General features: G+C 50.5%; 1 protein-coding gene across 3 annotated transcripts in view; it reads right to left on the bottom strand.

Moving 5' to 3' along the window:
• Nucleotides 1-1774: 1774 nt before the first annotated feature.
• FLYWCH2 (FLYWCH family member 2) overlaps nucleotides 1775-21080 on the bottom strand; it is a 25672-nt gene continuing 6366 nt past the window's right edge. For 2 of the 3 annotated variants that reach the window (XM_069569782.1, XM_069569783.1), the window contains exons 3-4: nucleotides 3270-3698; nucleotides 1775-2093 (exon numbers count right to left, since the gene is read on the bottom strand). In XM_069569782.1, the coding sequence (XP_069425883.1) occupies nucleotides 1990-2093; nucleotides 3270-3600 (435 nt within the window). In that variant the 5' untranslated portion in view covers nucleotides 3601-3698 and the 3' untranslated portion in view covers nucleotides 1775-1989. Of the gene's footprint in view, nucleotides 2094-3269; nucleotides 3699-8022; nucleotides 8234-21080 lie in introns of those variants that run through there. The other variant, XM_069569781.1, reaches the window with a different exon arrangement.

Below are 21080 nucleotides of genomic sequence, written 5' to 3'. Positions count from 1 at the left end.
CCAACCAAGACCTGCTGCAGCCAAATAAATATGAATTAAAATGAATGTAAGACAGAGTAAAATATACAATGTTGGTCTGGGTGTGTTAAAGAAAGAAGTCAAGGGGGAAGAAAGCAGCAGGAGGGAGAGGGCAGGTGAATCTAGGTGGTGCTTCCTGCATGCTTGTACAACTTCTATGGGAGTTTCCAAATGTTTCAAAATTTAAAAAATAAGAAAACCTCCACATCCAGCGTGTGGGTTCCCATCCTGGCTCGGCAATGGCTTCCTGCCCCGCAGTCCTGACCACCTTCCAGGCAGGGCGACTTGGGCCCCCGGAGGGAGGTACCCCCTTGCTGCTCCCCCACGCAGCCTCCAGAGACCAGTGAGTCAACCAGGCCCCTTCACTGGGGCCCTGAGTGCCACTCCCAGCCTTGCCTGGCAGTTGCAGAAGGGGTCAATTGTGCCACAGCACAGTTCAAGGGAGTGGATGCCCGCTGGGACCCTGTCCAGGCCAGGACTGCCTGGAGACCAGGCTGAGGGGCAGGGGTCAACTCCTCTCCCCACCACCTCTTCTCCAGGCCTGCTCCACCATCGAACGGTCCCCCGCAGCCCCCCAGCACCCTCAGAACCAGCCCACCATGGGGATGACTCAGACCTCAGGAAAGGAGAACCAGGGTGGGGGATGGGAATCTATTTAAATATAGAATCCAGACAAAAGAACTTTCCAAGTTATGGGTACAGAACGTAAATGTTACAGACAACCTCGCTGTAAAAATAACAGCAGAATGGAGAGCTGGGCAAGGAAGATGCCACGTAACTCACTTTTCCCAAGAGGGAGTCAACAGATAACAGATTAAATTTGGAAAATGTTGCTTGAAAACAGAAGTCCTCTAAACTCTGCCTTAAAAAAAAAAATCCATTTCGCTTTGCTCAAAGGCAGTTTCCAAATGATGAGGAGCACGTGGGCTGAAGCGTCTTGAAGGTGTCAGTCGCTCAGTCATGACCCCATGGACTGTCGCCCGCCAGGCTCCTCTGTCCATGGATTTCTCCAGGCAAGAACACTGGAGTGGGTTGCCATTTCTTTCTCCAGGCTGACACCTTTTCTCAGGGAACCCCGACTTCTGGTTGAAGGAGGGCAACAGCAGGCCAGCACTACAGAGACCTGGAGGCGGGTGCTCAGGCTCCCAAGAGTCTACCTCGGCCCCCACACCACCCAGAGGAAACACAATGGGGCACCATACACTGCTGTTGGGGTGCCCCCTCAGACTGCAGGCCCACCTCCTCCTCAGCAGAGCCTGGGGCTGCCATGAACATTAGGGCCCCTGTGCAGGGGGGCTGTCAGTCCTGTGCAGCTCCCTGGAGGAGGCAGCCTTTCTGAGGGTCCAGGAGAAAGGAGCGGGCTGAGGCCTCCTGTGGACTGGCTCTGGAGGGAGAGCCAGGGACAGGCAGGATCCACTTCCCAGGGGTTCTGGGCTGGAGACCAAAGGCGGCAGAAAGAGGAGGCCTCTGAGTCTCCACCTCATCTCTGGATCAGAGGCTGGATGTCCACGCTGAAGAGGCCCAGGGGTGTGAGGCCCTGGGGCATGGAGGCCCTTGCATAGCCCTCTGGGGTCTGAGATGGTCCAGGCCAGGAAGGGCGAGGTAAGTGCTAGAAGGGAGGCCCTGGGGTGGGGCGTGGGGGGAGGGGGACGGTGAGGGGGGAGGGGGACGGTGAGGGGGGAGGGGGACGGGGGGCGGTGGTGGTTGGAGCTGGGGTCTCAAAGGATCCAGAATCATGGAATTGTAAAAGCCTATCTATGATGGGACCTAGTGTACAGCATCTTTTATTCTCTTAAAAAAATTTTTTTTTTTTGCTACAAAAGTAAATTATGCTTGATCAGGGGGGAAAAAATTACAGTGCTGAAAGTGAAAACCAGTCAGGGGCTGGGCCCCGGGAGAAGCCCAGTGGAACGTGTAGAAGGCGCAGCCAAGATCACTGACCCGGGCAGGACGCACCCTCGGTTGTCAGGGCTACGGGGCCGCCCTGGGCTCGACGGGGGCCGAGGTGGACTCCTCCCCGTCCACCGAGGGGCTGGAGGCAGAAGGGCCTGCTAAGCTTCCGTCTTCTTTTTCATCTGGAAGAGAAGGGGATGGGTCAGGCTGTTGTCAAAGGAACAGGGGGTGGAGGGGTGGGGGCAAACCTGGGGGTCCTGGCTGCCAGGGGAGGGGTGCAGAGCTGTTGGCTGACTTAGAGAAGTAACTGCTGACTCCAGACATGCTCGCAAAGGCCACTGGCCAGGGGACACAGAGGTTGTTTCCAGAAGACTTCAGGCCAATTCTCGGCTGAGCACCAGGAAGCAGCTGCTACCCCTGCTGCCTGGCCAGGGGCGGGAAGCGTTGTGGACAGGTCTGGAGGTAAAGGTGGAGGGGCAGGCCGAGGGTGCCCATGAGCGCCTGCCCAGGGGCGCCTGGGGGGCCTGCGTGTAGCCCCTGTTCCACGCCCCATCTCTGCGTCCGAGGAAGGTCGATTTGTCCTAATTCTCACAAAGGCGCCCTATGGGTTGAGGCCTACTTGGCTCGAGAGCCCAGGCTGATCTGAGAAGTGAGCAGAGGTCTCAGCTGGTGTGGAGGGAGCCCCGGGGATGGCCTGTCCCACCCAGCCCAGCTGGAGAAACGGGCTCTGAGCCAGATGCTCCCCACCCCCATCCTTTGCAGCGACCGACTGATGACCTCAGGGCAGTGACTTTGCTTCTCTGAGCCCTGCCTCCCCACAGGTCACCAGGAAGGACCCTCTCCCCCCACAGAGGCAGGTGGACATGGAACAGGCCAGCGGAAGGGCTCAAGGTGAGCCGGGCCCCCTGCAGAGGGGCCTCCGGCTCCGGGTTCCCTGACTCCCTGAGGATGGCCCTGTCTAGCAGGTGATGGAGCCTGAGGGGTCCCTTAGGTTCCCTGAGAACTCTAGGCTGGTGGCTGAGGATGCCCCCATCTCATGAAAAAGACACATGAATATGTAAATGCAGAAATAGGAGAGAAATAGGCCCAGGAACACAGACTCACAAGGACCCACACAAAGTTACCCTTCTAGACAAATACACATGTAAACAGACAGAACCTTAGACACACACACACATACATGCACGTGTGCATGGAGGCCTACAGACACGCAGAGATTCACACTGAGATGTGTTTAGACAGACACACAATGTCCATGGCACATGCACCCTCTCCAGGCCAGCCAAACCTGGCGGTCCCCCTGACTTCGGCCCTCAGAAGGCCCTGCTCCTGTCCTGCGTGCTGGGCCCAGGCCTCACCTGTGTCCAGCTTGCTGCGTTTCTGTTCAGGCTCCTGGGGGGCGGCCTCGATGGCCCGCTGAGCCTCAGGATGGATCTTCAGGAGGGCTTTGGCGAGGGTGGCAGGGCCAGGCACCCCCAGGGACATGATGCAGTGCACACCTTTGCGCTTGGCCCCTTCCACTTTGGCACTGTCCTTGGAGGCCGTCAGCAGGACCAGTTTGGAGAACTTCCTGGGTTTCTTGGGGGCTGCGGGGACAACATCTGTGCCCGGCTCAGGGGGTTCAGGGGTGGGCTCCTGGCCGGCCTTCACACTCTCACCCTCCTGCTCGCTGGGCTCGGGCAGGGGCATTTTGGGATGGGCGGCTGGGCCCCCAGGCCACGTTCAGGTCTCAGTAGGATTTGTCTTCCACCTCGCTGCAAGGAACCTGGCAGTCCAGGGGCTCTGTCCTAAGGGAGGAGACAAAATCCCATCAGCGGGGACATCCCTGGCAGTCTAGTGGATAAGACTCTGGGCTTCTAATGCAGGAGACATAGGTTCAATCCCTGATTGGGGAACTAAGATCTCACATGGGAAAAAAAAAATCCCATCAGTGGAGGGGCCCTTGGGCCAGGCTTCAGAAGGGATCTGGGCTGGAGGTCAGGGCAGATGGGGCTGCCCTGTGCCCCCGACGCCCGTTCCCACCTTGGGGAAGGACCTGAATGGAGCTGGAAAACCTGGGCCGGCATGTCTGCTGTCTTGGCAGCCTTGGGACCATCACCTCCCCCAGCCAAACCTCACTCCCCAACTGTAAAATGTGCCAGAAACAGGGCTCTCCAGGGGCTGCTGGGGTGACCAAGGTACTGACAGCTGTGAGTTACTAGGAATCCAGGCCCACAGGTGCTGAGCTCGGGGTCGAGTGCTTCCACGGGTTTGTCCCATTTAACCTTCACTCCATGTTATGGAAGTTGTTCTCATCGCCCCAGGTTACAGATGAGACCACGGAGGCACACGGCCATGGAGCATAGCTGCGGGTCCGGTCGAGCTGGCCCAGGGCCCGCCCCGCACTGCGCCTGGGCTACCTGGTCCAGGATGACGGGAGCCGGTCTCCCTGAGCAACGGGCGTCGGGGAAAAGCACTTGGGGGATGTGAGCTCAGGTCACTGACCCTCCCAGAAGGCCCGCTGCCCTTCACCCCGACACTGTCTGTGTCACCAGGAGCGGGGGCTGGGCCCCCAGGGCACTCTGCAGGCCCCAGAGGGGAGCCTGGCCCTGGGAGGCTGGCCTCTGGATTCACAAATAGATCTAGTCCCCATCCCAGGCCAGAGATCCGGGCCGCCCAGGGCTAGGGGATGCCAGGGCCCCACGAGGGCAGCGACTTCTGTCTGAGCTGGTGCTGGTGCTGCCCCAGCTGAGTGGGGACAAGGCTGTGGAGGTGTCCAGAGGAGCCGTGGTCACTGAGGGTTCCCTGGCTGCTGGTCTGGAGAAGCAGAAAAGAAGGCTGACAGGGGCAGGGTTGGCCTGGAGACCCGGGCCCTGGGGCATCAGTGTGGGGGTGTCTGTTGGGGGTGACTGGGTAGTGGGCAGATGGTGAGGGTCTTTCTCAGTTTCGCCCAGAAACAAGACTGTCACCTTGGCAGACGTCTCATGTACCCTGTCCAGAACCCAGGGGGCAGTGAAGCCCATACTCTTACCCGCCCCCCTGGACCTGCTTTTCCAACCTGGCTTTGAACTGTTTCTTTGAGTTTGCAGTCCATAGGGTTGCAAAGAGTCGGACACGACTGAGCAACTGAACAACAAACTCATATGGCTTGAAGGGTCCATGCCCCTCACTTCATAGTCTTCCAAGACCCCATCACCCATGACAGGAGTCTGAAGTGCAAGATCAATGTGTGGTTGGGGTGTCTTGCCCCCCACAAGTTCCCCTGACAATTAGACATGAGAGCAGAAACCTCCCACTGTGACAGGGAGGACTCCAGGGGGGGGGGTGTCCTCAGGTCTATGCTGCCTGGTAGCAAGTCCCCTAACGACTGGCACCCCTAGGATTGATGTCTTATTATCTCTCCTGTCCCTGGTCCAGCTTCTGGATGAGCCAACCCCTGCTCCTCCCATGTGGTCCTTCCCGGCTTTGCCCACCCTGCCCCACAGGGTGGGCAACATGGTGGTATCGGGGGTCTGGGGGGACACAGGGTCCAGCAGAAAAGATGCTGCCAGTGCCTCCCCTAGCAGAGCCACTCTGGGCAGGAAAGGGTTATGGTGGGAAGCCCCGCCCCCAGGCCCCTGATTGGCCCTGGGGCACATACCTGGCCTAGCCCAAACCTTTGTGGTCCAGGGATGAAACTACAGGTGGTTGCACCCCTTCCTCATACCATATCCAAAAAATTAACTCTAAATGACCACAGGCTTAAACATGAGAGCTAGTGATAAAACTCTTAAAAAAAAGAGTTGGATTAGGCAAAGAACTAAAAGTACAGACAACCAAAGAAGAAATATGTAAATTGGACATCATCAAGATTTAAAACTTTTGTGAGTCAAAGAGACTCACAATCAAGAGAGTTAAAAGGCAATCCATAGGGTAGGGGAACATTTTTGCAGATCATGTATCTGATAAAGGGTTTTCCTGGTGGTTCAGTGGTGAGGAACACACCTGCCAATGCAGGAGACCTGGGTTTGATCCCTGGGTCGGGAAGATCCCCTGGAGAAGGGAACAGCAACCCACTCCAGTACTGTTGCCTAGGATTTCCCGTAGACAGAGGAGTCTGGCATATAGTCCATGGGGCCGCAAAAGAGTCGGACACCACTTAGTGACTAAAACAACAACATATCTGATAAACGACCTGCATCTGGAATTTATAAAGAACACTTACAACTCAGTAATGAAAAGACAAATAACTCAATTTTAAAATGGGCAAAGAATCTGAAAAGGCCTTTCTCCAAAGAAAATATACAAGTGGCCAGTAAGCACATGAGATGTTCAACATCATTAGTCGTGAGGGAAACGTGGATCATGAGATACTATTTCACACTATTAGGATGGATCTAATAAAACAAAGCAAAAAACAGACAATAACAAGTGATAGTGAGGTTGAGAAGAAAATAGAGCCTTGATACACTGCTGGTGGAGCTGTATATAGGCGCAGCCAGTTTGGAAAACAATCTGGCAATTTCTCAAAAGGTTAAACATAAAATTACCATACAACCCAGCAATTCTACTCCTAGTTGTTTCTCCAAGAGAAATGGAAACTCATGTCCACATAAAAACTTGTACATAGAATGCGTGCAGCAGCCTTATTCATAGACATCAAAAAGTGAAACAGCCCAAATATCCATCGACAGCTAAATGAATAAACACAATGTGATGTGTCCACACAATGGAATATTATTTGATAATTTGACAAATTAATGCCACACATGAATAAGCCTTGGAAACATTAGCTGAGTGAAAAAAAGGCCTGTCATCAAAGATCGTAAATTATACATTCCATTTCTATAAAATGATCTGAAGTCTCTAGAAAATTGATACAGTAGAAAAATCCATAAGGACAGAAGGTAAATTTGTGCTTTTCTAGGGTTAGGGGTGGGAGGGATGGGGGCCAGAAGAGTTAATACTAGCATGGGGGTTTCTGGGATGATGAAAAATTTCCAAAACTGATGGTGGTGAAGGCTGTAGAACTTGGTGAATTTACTAGAAGCCACTGAATTGTACATTGTGAGTGAACTCACAGTATGTAAACTATCTCAATAAAACGCATGTATTAAGAAAAGGGAAATTAAGTCTATGACCAGTGGTTTTCCAACTTCACAATACCTAAGAATCTTCCAGAATTCTTGTTTAAAATGCCCAATCCTGGACTCCTCCAACCCCAGACTTCTTTCTCAGTGCGTCTGGAGAGGGCCCTGAGGATCTACCTTTTTTTTTTAAACCAGTACTCTATTTGATTCTGATACTTTGTGAAACATGGCTGATGTCATGGGTCCTCAGCTTAGGAAGTTTCTAATCTCTCATTCATAGTTGAACTGTTCTTCGGCCACTCCATAATCATTGTCCCATGTGCTTCTTGGAGGGCTGTGATGGGGCTGCTGATGAGGTGATGGGTTCACTTAGGCATCAGGTACAATCCTCACAGGGAGATTTTCAAAGCAGCAGTTAGATCCAAAAAGGGTCAAGAATTGCTACTTGATAGTGTACAGGGAACGGTTTCCCCAAAGTGGGGATTTCATGTAATGACGTCTCCTTTCCCCTAATCACCATGGCTTAGAATCACCAAAGGTAGTCTTAGAGTTAGCTTTACTCCTTCTTACCCGCTGTATTCTGCCCCTAGACCTGTCTATGCTAAGCCCAAATGGCCCCCGCTCCCCAGCTCTCTCCTCTCGTGTCATGATCGCCCCTCCTGCCCAAGCCCCCTGAGTGCCTCCCCTGTCCCAACATCTCAGACCACCAACCGCCAGCCCTGTGAGCATCGCTAGAGCCACAAGGATGGGACGGGACAGGGGCTGGGTGCAGGGCGGGGGCGGTACTGGGTGGGGCGGACGCGGTCAGGGATAGACAACCCAGAGTGGGGTTCCCTGATTTGGGGTGTGAGGGCTCAGTCCTGGGGTCGGGATGGTTGGGGGCAAGGCGGAACGAGGAGAAAGGAGCTTGAATCGCGGATGAAGGACAAGGAGGTAGCCTGAGTGCCGGGAGGCAGAGGTGGGGAGCACCCCGCCCACCCCAGCATCAGTAGCCCTTGGGGACCCCGAGGAGAGCCCGGCAGGGACCTGAGACCCTCCCCGATCCGCTGGGGCCCGTCCTCACCGGGCACCGGCCGGGCGGCGACGGCAGAGGGGCCCTCTCTCTCCGGAGGCCGAGCAGCGGCGGGTCCCTCGGCCTCGGTGTCTGGGGGCCCCCGCCTAGGTTTGGGCAGTCACCTCAGGCTGGGGTCAAGGAACGAACATGCGCAGTAGGGTTTGTGAGGTGCCAGTTCCTTGGGCCAGAGTGGTTTCTCCGGGTCTTCCCCGCGCGGGGCGGAGCTGGCGGTCTGACCAATCGGCTCGCGGGGGCGGGACCATGCGGGTACTGGGCGGGGCTCTCCCAGGACTGGAGGGTGGGTTTAACTGAGACCATGCGACCTCCCCCAGTGTTTGACATCGGCCCGACGCGGAGGAAGCCTGAGCATTTGTTTAAGGGCCTCGGTCGTCCTCTTCGTTTTTCTGAGCGAACAGAAAGAACTTCCTTTATGTTCATCAAAGCCACTGATTCCTCTCTGCCCCCAGCATCCCTGAGGGCACAGCATCTTTGGCATTGATTGGATTCTCGGTCCAACACTCTCCATTGGTCTCTTCCTCGCTACTGGTACCCCCAAACTCCCACAGGTTCAGTACTTATCTTTCAGTCCGTCTATCGCCCATAGGTCCAGCCCCCACTCACAGCGCACAGTCACTGCCCACTCATTCTCTGACCACCCTGTGTGGTGGGGACCGGAATTGCTCTGGTGCGGGGAGCTGCGAGGCCTGGGAGTGCTCTCCTGGACACTTGGCGGGTGGCGATCCGAGTGGTCCAGCATCCTCCGAGCTGAGGCCGGCCCTGCCTCTCACCCACCCTAGGTGCAGCGACGCCCCTGCTCCCCTCCCGCACCGCGCCTGCGCCCTCTGTTCGCCTCAACCCTTCCCAGTCCTCCACTCGCGGCCCCCACCCCGGCCCTTCGCCCGGCTGGAGTCCCCAGTCTTCTGGCTGCGTGTCCTCATGTGGACAGAATGAAGACACTGTTCCTCTAGAAAATGCCACTTCCCTGACACCCTTCCCCTCCGCCTCCCTCCTCTTCCTCTAAGGCTGCTCCTGGGCTCCCTGGGCAGGGCAGGTCCAGGTCCCTTAGGGGCCTGCCCGCCCGGGATGTCAGGCATTTCCTAAGTCCTCTGCAACTTCTCCATCCTGTGTCCTTCAGCTCACACACATTCTCCTGTATCCTCCTCAAGTCCAAACATCAGCAGAACCTGTGTCTGCCTCCCAACGACTCCCAGCTTCCTCCTCGCCCCTGCCTCCCCATCTGCAGATTCCTATCCCCACCCTTGGTTCAGGTTCAGCAGCCAGACTTCCAACACCCTCCAATCCTTTCTCCAGGGGTCACGTCATTTTCTGGGTATTTTCTAGGTTCATTCAAAAGCCTTAGTAAGTTTATTTTCCATTATCTATTAGTAGTCCACTGACTTATTTAACTTATATGCAGAGTACATCATGAGAAATGCTGGGCTGGAAGAAACACAAGCTGGAATCAAGATTGCCGGGAGAAATCTCAATAACCTCAGATATGCAGATGACACCACCCTTATGGCAGAAAGTGAAGAGGAACTAAAAAGCCTCTTGAAAGTGAAAGAGGAGAGTGAAAAAGTTGGCTTAAAGCTCAACATTCAGAAAATGAAGATCATGGCATCTGGTCCCATCACTTCATGGGAAATAGATGGGGAAACAGTGGAAATAGTGGCTGACTTTATTTTTCTGGGCTCCAGAATCACTGCAGATGGTGATTGCAGCCATGAAATTAAAAGACGCTTACTCCTTGGAAGGAAAGTTATGACCAACCTAGATAGCACATTAAAAAGCAGAAACATTACTTTGCCAACAAAGGTCCATCTAGTCAAGGCTACAGTTTTTCCAGTGGTCATGTAAGGATGTGAGAGTTGGACTGTGAAGAAAGCTGAGCGCCGAAGAATTGATGCTTTTGAACTGTGGTGTTGGAGAAGTCTCTTGAGAGTCCCTTGGACTGCAATGAAAACCAACCAGCCCATCCTAAAGGAGATCAGTTCTGGGTATTCATTGGAAAGACCGATGTTGAGGCTGAAACTCCAATACTTTGGCCACCTGATGCAAAGAGCTGACTCATTGGAAAAGACCCTGATGCTGGGAGGGATTGGGGGCAGGAGGAGAAGGGGACGACAGAGGATGAGATGGTTGGATGGCATCATCGGCTCGATGGACATGAGTTTGGGTGGACTCTGGGAGCTGGTGATGGACAGGGAGGCCTGGTGTGCTGCGGTTCATGGGGTCGCGAGGAGTTGGACATGATTGAGCGACTGAATTGAACTGGACTGAACTGAACTGAATCCACTGACTACTGGTTGTTTCTAATTTATTATGTTATAAATATCTTTGTATACAAATTTGATTATCTCCAATTATCCCCTTTCATAAAATTTCAAAATGAAATAGTTAAAGAAGGCAAATATCTTTAAGGGCTTTTAGAACTTATTGCCAGATTGTCCCTAAGGAAATGCACGAGCTTGGAGTCAGATGCCTGGATTCAAATCCCAGCTCTGGCGGTAGCTAGCTGTGTGACAAGCAATTGCTCCTTTCTGTGTCTCAGTTTTCTCATCTAGTAAATGGGTATCATAATGTCACCCACCTCAGGGAGATATTGTGAGAATTCACAGAATAGCATTCTGTGGGCCATGGGTTCCAACGTTTATATTTCTTAGTCCTCTGGTTCTCAGAAATTTTGGTCTCAGAATCCTTTTAAAGAGTGGTTATACTCTTTAAATTATTGAGCAGCTCAAAGAGCTTTTGTTTTTATAGGTTTCATCTAGCAATATTTCCAATATCAAAGTTAATCTGAAAATATAAAATAGCAATGATAAATTCACTGACTATTTTTTTCAAACCAAAAATGAGTGAGAAGAATGGCAGTGTGCTACATTAAAAAAAAATCTATTTGGGGACTTCCTTGGCAGTCAAGTGGTTAAGACTCAGGACTCCCACTGCAGGGGGCATCGGTTCTACCCTTGGTTGGGGAAGTAAGACCCCACATGATTTGTGGCATGGTCCAAAAAACAGTCTGTATAATATCACATTTGAGAAAAGACTGCTGGCTTCTCATATCTGTGTCTGCCTTCACTCTATAAGAATACATTGATTTGACTGAAGTGCATGAAGAAAATTCAGCCTCAGATTAAAAAAAAATTGGAAAAGAAAGTAGTCTTTTTAGAGCCTTTTCAGATAATTGTGGCTATTCTTCTTTGATACTACACCGACACTCAGAATGTGGTGGTTTTTTGACGGTTAGCTGCAACATGGAATCTCAGATGATGTCAGCGTGTTTTTTGTGTTCTATTACATGAGAACCCACGGATCTATCTTGCACTTTGAAAGGATCTTTTATTCACATGTGATTTTGTAAATCATGTGTTGGTCTTTCCAAACATATTTGTTCACTGACTAGATCTTGTGGCCGTTGACACATCTTATTATACAATATGAAAAAAAAATGTATAACATTCATGAATATTGCAACTCTCTGGCAATATTGGGAAGTTGTGAAACTAAAGGTGGCAGATACAATCTCTAAAATTGTACTTTTTGCTAAAAGCCTTAGAATTTTATTAGTGGCAACAAATTCTGTCAGTTTGGTGTCACTGCCTTGATTCACACTAAGAACCATCATTGCTTTCGCATCATTGGTGCAAGCTCATTACAGTGAAAAAGGCCACAATTGCCTCAGTATTATTAATACTATGAAATATTCATGGGCCTCCTGCAAGGGCTTTGGGAACCCCTAGAGGCCACCACTTTGAGACCTGCTACACTATTCATTTTTCCATGAACTTGTTCATCTTTTCCTTACTGATTTAAGAAACCTTACTGAATTCAGTCAACCCTAGCATTCCACGTTTGACAGAAACATTATCATTTGCATCTGGTCGGGGAGGTGGTTGGGAAAATTGGTGTATGCATCCACACATCTGAATATTTATTTATTTATTGGCCACGCCTACCCACTTGTGAGATCTTGGTCCCCAACCAGGAATCAAACCAGGGCCCTTGACAGTGCAAGCGGTGCAACTACTACACCACCAGGGAATTCCATATGCAGCTAGCTAAATCTAATGGTCTTTTTCAGTTTGAGTTTCTTGTTTTAAAAAAAATCTTCCTGGCCTTCCCTGGGGGTATAGTGGCTAAGAACCGCCTGCCAATGCAAGGGACATGGGTTTGACCCCTGGTCCAGGAAGATTTCACATGCCCTGTGCAACTAAAGCCAGTGTGCCACGATTACTGAAGCCCGAGCACCCTAGGACCTACATGCTGCAACTACTGAAGCCCACGTGCCTGGAACCTGTGCTCCACAACAAGAGAAGCTACCACAATGAGAAGCCCTCGCACCGCAATGAAAAGTGGATCCCTCTCATCCCAACTAGAGAAAGCCTGGATGCAACAACAAAGACCCAGCACAACCAAAAATAGATCAATCAGTGAAGTTTCTTAAAATAAATAAAATAATCCTAAGTAAGTTCTTCCCATATTAGTATTAGTGTGTCAGTGGTACTGAGCAAAGTATCACAAATGGAGTGGCTGAAACAACAGAAACTTCTCATCTGACAGTTCTGGAAGCCAGAAATTTGAGATCAAGGTGTGGACAGGGTGGGTTCCTTCTGAAGGCTGAGTTGTTGTTCAGTTGCTCAGTCGTGTCCGACTCTTTGCAACCCCATGGACTGCAGCACGCCAGGCTCCCCGTCCTTCACTGTCTCCCTAAGTATGCTCAAACGCGAGTCCTTGGAGTAGGTGGTGCCATCGACCATCTCAGGACTGGGAGAGAGTCTGTTCCAGGCCTCCCTCCTTGGCTTCTAGACACGTCACCCCAGTCTCTGCTGTCACCGTCACAGAGCGTCCTCCCGTGTGCGTTTCTGTGTCTGTATCTCCCCTCTTCATAAGGACACCTGTCGTTTGAATTAGGTCCACCCTAGCAAAACGGCTGTCTGGGGAGGCCTTACAAATAGCTGTGAAAAGAAGGGAGGTGAAAAGCAAAGGAGAAAAGGAAAGATATAAGCATCTGAATGCAGAATTCCAAACAATAGCAAGAAGAGATAAGAAAGCCTGCTTCAGCGATCAATGCAAAGAAATAGAGGAAAACAACAATCGGAAAGACTAGAGATGTCTTCAAGAAAATTAGAGATACCAAGGGAATATTTCATGCAAAGATGGGCTCGATAAAGGACAGAAATGGTCTGGACCTAACAGAAGCAGAAGATATTAAGAAGAGGTGGCAAGAATACACAGAAGAACTGTACGAAAAAGATCTTCACAACCCGGATAATCATGATGATGTGATCACTAATCTAGAGCCAGACATCTTGGAAAGTGAAGTCAAGTGGGCCTTAGAAAGCATCACTATGAACAAAGCTAGTGGAGGTGATGGAATTCCAGTTGAGTTCTTTCAAATCCTGAAAGATGATGCTGTGAAAGTGCTGCACTCAGTATGCCAGCAAATTTGGAAAACCCAGCAGTGGCCACAGGACTGGAAAAGGTCAGTTTTCATTCCAATTCCAAAGAAAGGAAATGCAAAAGAATGCTCAAACTACCGCACAATTGCACTCATCTCACATGCTAGTAAAGAATGCTCAAAATTCTCCAAGCCAGGCTTCAGCAATACGTGAACTATGAACTCCCTGATGTTCAAGCTGGTTTTAGAAAAGGCAGAGGAACCAGAGATCAAATTGCCAACATCCGCTGGATCATGGAAAAAGCAAGAGAGTTCCAGAAAAACATCTATTTCTGCTTTATTGACTATGCCAAAGCCTTTGACTGTGTGGATCACAATAAACTGTGGAAAATTCTGAGAGAGATGGGAATACCAGACCATCTAACCTGTATCTTGAGAAATCTGTATGCAGGTCAGGAAGCAACAGTTAGAACTGGACATGGAACAACAGACTGGTTCCAAACAGGAAAAGGAGTGCGTCAAGGCTGTATATTGTCACCCTGCTTATTTAACTTATATATGCAGAGTACATCATGAGAAACGCTGGGCTGGAAGAAGTACAAGCTGGAATCAAGATTGCCGGGAGAAATCTCAATAACCTCAGATATGCAGATGACACCACCCTTATGGCAGAAAGTGAAGAGGAACTAAAAAGCCTCTTGATGAAAGTGAAAGAGAAGAGTGAAAAAGTTGGCTTAAAGCTCAACATTCAGAAAACTAAGATCATGGCATCTGGTCCCATCACTTCATGGAAAATAGATGGGGAAACAGTGGAAACAATGTCAGACTTTATTTTTGGGGACTCCAAAATCACTGCAGATGGTGATTGCAGCCATGAAATTAAAAGACGCTTACTCCTTGGAAGAAAAGTTATGACCAACCTAGATAGCACATTCAAAAGCAGAGACATTACTTTGCCAACTGAGGCCCGTCTAGTCAAGGCTATGGTTTTTTCCTGTGGTCATGTATGGATGTGAGAGTTGGACTGTGAAGAAGGCTGAGCGCTGAAGAATTGATGCTTTTGAACTGTGGTGTTGGAGAAGTCTCTTGAGAGTCCCTTGGACTGCAAGGAGATCCAACCGGTCCATTCTGAAGGAGATCAGCCCTGGGATTTCTTTGGAAGGAATGATGCTAAAGCTGAAACTGCAGTACTTTGGCCACCTCATGCGAAGAGTTGACTCATTGGAAAAGACTCTGATGCTGGGAGGGATTGGGGGCAGGAGGAGAAGGGGACGACCGAGGATGAGATGGCTGGATGGCATCACGGACTCGATGGACGTGAGCCTGAGTGAACTCCAGGAGATGGTGATGAACAGGGAGGCCTGGCGTGCTGCAATTCATGGGGTCGCAAAGAGTTGGACACGACTGAGCGACTGAACTGAACTGAACTAGCAACTTCATCTTAACACAATCATCTTAAGGACTTAATGGCAAAGTTCTTATTTCTAAACGAGGTCACGTTCAGAAGCACTGGGGATTAGGACTTGAACTTCTTCGTGTGGGGAGTGGGGACACAATTCAATTCACAGCATTTGCTTTGACTTGTTTCTAATGGTTTGATAATTTCTCCCTTTCCGCACGATTCTCTCATGTTTTGCAATTTATTTATTTTTAAAATATATTGCCAAATTGTTTCAAAACCCTGATAATGCTTAGGGACCTGTCTATAATTTTAATTGATTGAAAATTGAATTTCTCATTACCCCTAATAAATAGTTTTTTTCGGCTTGCGGGATCTTAATTCCCTGACCACAGATCAAGTCCATGTTCCCTGCAGTAGAAGCTGGGAATCTTAAGCACTGGACCACCAGGGAAATCCCCTGGGATTTATGTATTCAACAAATACATGTCTAATAGTGACTAATGTGTATTTCCAAAGGGAAAATTTTATTCTGTGTCAACTGTACTTCAAGGACATTGCTTTTGTAAAAAGTAAGTGTTGTGAAAGGAAGAAAGAAGGGAGGGAGGAAAGAAAGAGGAAGGAGACGGAAGAGGGGCCTGCAGTTGGCATTGAGCTTGATGTGGGAGGACTCTGGAGTGAAGGATATCACCTATGTTCTTCAGATAGCCAGCCATCTGCTGGGTCAGAGATCCTTCCTGGATGGATCACCACCCTCCCCCAACCCCTGCAGAAGACAAGTTAGAGCCGGTGCCCAGGCCTCAAAGGACCCGGGTGGGCTCAGATGGCACCCCCAGGCGCCCCTTCCTTGCCACCAGGAGCATCAGCTGCAGAGTGTCCATGGGTGGGAAACGTGGGTCTGCTCTCCATGGGACAGCATGGGACCCGCATGGGACCCCCATGGGACCTCCCCTGGGACAAGCACAGCGGTTGCGTACACAGAAGGGCTGTTTGGTTTCTCTGGTCTCCCGTTCCCCCCACCCCATTACTGAATAACTAGACCTCCTGTTTATCCTCTGACATAGCTGTTCCAGGGCCAGTTTCACTCTTTGGCCTACCGAGGTGACCCGGATTTAGCCTCAGGCTTTTTGACGTATTTATGAGAGTGAAACAAATATGACGTGACTCAGATGTCCATCCACTGATATGTGGATAAATAAATGCTGGCTATCCCTCAAAGCAGCATTACTCAGCCATGTGCTGTGTCTGTGCTAAGTCGCTTCAGGGGTGTCCGACTCTTTGTGACCCTATGGACTTGTAGTCTGCCGGGCTCCTCTGTCTGTGGAATTCTCCAGGCAACAATACTAGAGTGGGTTGCCATTTCCCTCTCCAGGGGATCTTCCCAACCCAGGGATGGAACCCAGGTCTCCCACATTTCGTGCAGATTCTTTACTGTCTGAGCCACCATAATAAGGGACCAAATACAGATAGCTGTACACCGTGGACGAACCTGGGAGACCTCACCGCTGGGTGAGAGAAGCCGGACAGTAAATGACAAATACAGCGTGTTCCATTTATGTGAAATGCAGAGAAAAGGCAAATCCATAGACACAGAAAGTAGACTAGTAGCGGCGGGGGCTGAGAGATCTGGGGGGAAAACGAGGAGTGACCGCTGAAAGGGGACTGGGTTTCTTTGGGGGTTATGACGGCATTCTGTAATTGGATAATGGTGACGGTTGTAAATATACTATTAATAAAAGCCACAAAGCTGTATACTCTAAAATGGTGAATACTGGGAATTCCCTGTTGGTCTAGTGGTTAGGCGGAGAAGGCAATGGCACCCCCACTCCAGTACTCTTGCCTGGAAAATCCCGTGGATGGAAGAGCCTGGTAGGCTGCAGTCCATGGGGTCGCTGAGAATCGGACACGACTGAGCGACTTCCCTTTCACTTTTCACTTTCATGCATTGGAGAAGGAAATGGCAACCCACTCCAGTGTTCTTGCCCAGAGAATCCTGGGGACGAGGGAGCCTGGTGGGCTTCCGTCTATGGGGTCGCACAGAGTCGGACACAAGTGAAGCGACTTAGCTGCAGCAGCAGCTAGTGGTTAGGATTCAGGGCTTTCACAGCCCTGCAGGGGTGTGGTGGTGGGAGGGGAATTCCACCCCTGGTGGGGGAACTGAAATCCTGCAAGCTGTGTGGCCAAAAATGTTTTGTTTAAATAAAAAATGGTGAATATTATGGCATGTGAATTAAATCTCAGTCAAAAAAGAAAAGAAAGAAAAAAAAAAACCAGAGAATTCCCTGTGGTGTTTAGGAGTCCATGATTCCATTGCAGGGGGCACAGGTTTGATTGATCTCTGTTCGGGGAACTAGGATCCTGCTCGCTGCCACATGGAACAGCAGATAAAAAGAAAAAGAAAAGAAAAAATAATAAATGTGGGAGTTTTGGATTAGCAGATGCAAATTATTATATGTAAGTTGGATAAACAACAAGGTCCTGCTGTATAGCACAGGCAACTATATTCAATATCCTGTAATAAATCATAACAGGAAAGAACATGAAAAAGAGTATATATATATGTGTATAAGTGAATCACTTTGCTGTGCAACAGCAGGAATTAACACAGCATTGCAAATCAACTCTATGTCAGTAAAATAAATCAAAGCATAGTTATCATAAAAATATCAGCTGTTGTCCACAGTAAATCGGAAAACGGGCAGGTGTGATAAATCCCACATATCTGGTGTGAGAATTGTTGGTGTGTGACTGTGAGCGCAGGAGAGGAAAAGCAGGGTGCTTTTTCCTTGTCAGGGCTTCAGAGCACAGAGGCCCCAAAGGGCTCCCCATGGGCTGAGAGGTGGCCCAGGCCAGGCAGCCCTGGAGAAGGGCCAGGAGCCTGGTTGGGGTGGGGATGGTTCAGGGCTGCTCAGGTTAGAGCTGGGCATCCAAGGACCCTGAATCCTGGGATTCAGAGACCAGTTCTGTAACAGAGTCAGGCACATTCGATGAATTTATTTTTCTACCCACAAGTTGATTTTGCTCAAACCCCAAAGATAAAATGTTGCTTCAAAGAATTCCTGACCCCAGGAAGGTGGACTCTCCAGTCTGCAGGGAGCTGGGAGAGAATTCCTTTCAATACATTTTAGGGTTCTTGTTCATTTTTACCTGCAAGAGAAGCAGGTGGTATCAGGCAGGGCCCAGAACTGACCACAGGATGACAAAGGTGGCCAGTTGGGTGGGGCCACTAGGGCTACAGGCCAATGGAGGGAGTCCCACCACCTTCTCCCCGCCGCACCTGTGCCTCCCCCAAACCACACTCAGACCTCCCTCTTACTCACACACTCCCCATCCCTACCTGCGGTCAACCTAGGACTTCTGAGGTCTTTCAGTGTTCCTCTTCCAGGCGTAAACGGCTATCCCAGCGAGCACTACTAGCGCAGCAGGCCACACCGCAGGCCCTATGGCCATCAAACCCACAGACATAGACCCTTTTGCCTATAAGGGGGGAATGAGGTCAGGTGACCTGAGTGACACCAGGGTGACCCCACAGGATGGAGACAGTGAGGGGATTGTGGGGCTCGGGGTCCCAGACTGACGGGAGAAGGTGCAGGAACCAGAGAAAAGACAGGGCCGCTCAACGAGATGGCCCCATCCCTGCCCCCCCACCCCTAGCTGAGCAGAAAGAATAAGCTCTAAGGCAGATGCCGGCCTTGTCCCTCCCTCTGCAGTAACAATCCGGTAATTTCAGGGCAGCGACTTGGCCCTCATGGAGACAGCACCCTCTGCCTCCTGGACTGGTGGGAGGAAACAACTGCCCACAGGGTGGGGGGCACCTGGGACAGGACTGCCTGGGGGGAGCCCTTCTGGGTGAGCCAGGCATGGGCTCTAGGGTCTGGGGCGAGGGGGGCACTCTCGCTCCTCAAGCCAGACCCGGGCTCCCAGCAGGGGGTGGGGGCCGAGGGGTCCCTCAGGTCCCCTGAACCTCCTGGTCTGTCGCTGGGGATGTGCTGGGGTCTCAGTCCAAGGGAAGCAGTCGCTCCACTCTCACCCCCAGGTCCCTGGAGACTTTATCTGTTCTGGAAACAACCAGGGTCTTGCTCTTGTGCCGGTAGCTGTTGGCTGGGCCTGGTCAGGTCCGGCTGGTTTTGAGGGGTGGACTTGTCTCTCACCATGAAGAAGATTATCCCGTTTTTCACGTCTGTCATCTTCTCAAGGTATCAGAGTTCACCCCTGTAGGGGGACACCTGTCATCTTCCTTCCCACACACTCTGACTCCCCCAAGGTCCCCTGGCTCCTCCCGCAGAGACTGAGGCCCCTCCCCAAACCCTTCTGGAGGGGTCGCCCAGACAAGAGACAAGTGCCACTTGCCTGGAGCTGACCTTGGGGGGATGGGGGTCCGCTGGAAGGTGACAGTGGGGTGTAGGCTGGGCCACCCCAGGGATTGCTGGGTCTGGAGAAAGGAGCATCTAGGTCCCCTCCCCCCCCACTTCCTGCCCAACTGCCCCCACCCCGAGCCTGTTCAAAGATACCCCCACGTGTTGGTGGATCAGCAATCCCACTCGGGTCCCCAGTCTGGCACCCCCTCACCTTTCGAAGGAAGCCGAGCTCTCTCCTCTCCGACTCCCAGCTCTAACTAGGCCAGATCAGCAAATGGACTTGGTACTATTTCCTTTCTCCTCCCTCCCACGCCCCGCACCACCACAGCTTCTCAGAAAAGCAGTAGCTTCCCGGAAAGTACGGTTCGGAGATCATGCAGGCGTAGTTGCTCAGTTGTGACCCCTATGGGCGGTAGCCTGCCAGGCTCCTCTGTCCATGGGATTCTACAGGCAAGAATACCGGAGTGGATTGCCGCGCCCCGCTCCAGAGGCTTTTCTCAACCCAGAGATCAAACCTGCGTCTCTCACATCTCCTGTATTGGCAGGCGGGTTCTTTACCACTACCGCCACTGGGAAGCAATGGTTTGTTCTCTTTCGTCTGCTCTGCAACAAAAGCTTTTAAAGGTACCAGCTGTGAGACAACTCAGGGCTCCATGGGTGCAGATGAGGGGGAGAGGGAGTGCCCAGCACTTGGGCGGGCTTCCCAAGTAGCTGGTAAAGGAGGCATGGAGAGGCTGTAGGCCACAGACTGCAGAAAATGGAGCCAAAGGCCCCATAACTTGGAGCTGTTTGGAGAGGAGGCTGAGCTCGTGCGTAAACACAGCTGCAAGTCCAGCCGCTGAGTCCAGTCCCTCCCCACTCAGTAGCCTCCAGCTCCTACTGATCAGAATCCCTGTAGCCAATAGGTTTGGCAGCAGACATTTACTCTGGGAGGTCCCAGCCAGGAGCCTTCAGTCCTGGGAGACTTCCTGGAGGAGGTGACAGTTGGTCTTGGGAGGGCAGTGACTTGAGGAGGGCTGTGTCCTGGGGAGGGCTAGCTAGCAGGAGGAAGCCTGAGGCTTTCTGGGGACAGGTCCTGCAGGGCAAAGCCCGGAGTCTCTGACACATACAAAACACCCCTCATCTTACCATCCACCACCCACCACCCATGTATCATCTACTTGCCTATGTTGGCAGAGAATACAGACTGCCTGATGCATGTGCCTTGACAACCGGGAGAACAGAGTTGCTCTTTTAATGCAAGGTTTTTTCACTGTTACTTTAAGTAATATCCTATAGATGGACATTTAGGTTTATCCCATTTTTTTCATATTATGAATTTCTGCCAATACTATGCATGCATGGATGTCTCCTTCTGACCTTCAGCTGGCATCATGCTCTGTGGCCTCTCCCACCAACGCTCCGAGGGCTCTGCGGTGTGGGGTACCAGCTGAGGGAGTGCCACTTTATATTTTTGTAAAATACGTTTACATTTTTATAAAGAATGTTTGCATTTTTAGAAAATATTTATATTTTAATAAAATACATTTATATTTTATAACATGCTTATTTTATAAAATGTTTACATTTTTATGAAATACGCTTATAATTTTAAGTGATAGGATTTTGATTGGTTGGTCTTTTATAAAATATAAAATATTTATATAAAATATGTTTGTATTTTAATGAAATTATGTTTATATTTTATGAAATACATTTGTAATTTTTAAGTGATGGGATTTTGATTGGTTGGTCTTTTATTTTCAGTGTTTAGGGGTTTTTTTCCCCTCAGTTTTTTTTTTAAGATTAAAAAAGTGTCATACTTCATTTGAATTTTCATGAAGCCTCAACTGCTAAGAAATAAAGGTAGTGCTCTAAAAAAGCTCTAGAAACCCGCAAGTTGCAGAGAACATCCACCTGGAGAAGAAAGGGG

This window comes from Ovis canadensis, chromosome 24, assembly GCF_042477335.2.
Source record: "Ovis canadensis isolate MfBH-ARS-UI-01 breed Bighorn chromosome 24, ARS-UI_OviCan_v2, whole genome shotgun sequence".
NCBI classification, from domain to species: Eukaryota; Metazoa; Chordata; class Mammalia; order Artiodactyla; family Bovidae; genus Ovis; species Ovis canadensis.
This window is presented reverse-complemented; position numbering and strand designations above follow the sequence as displayed.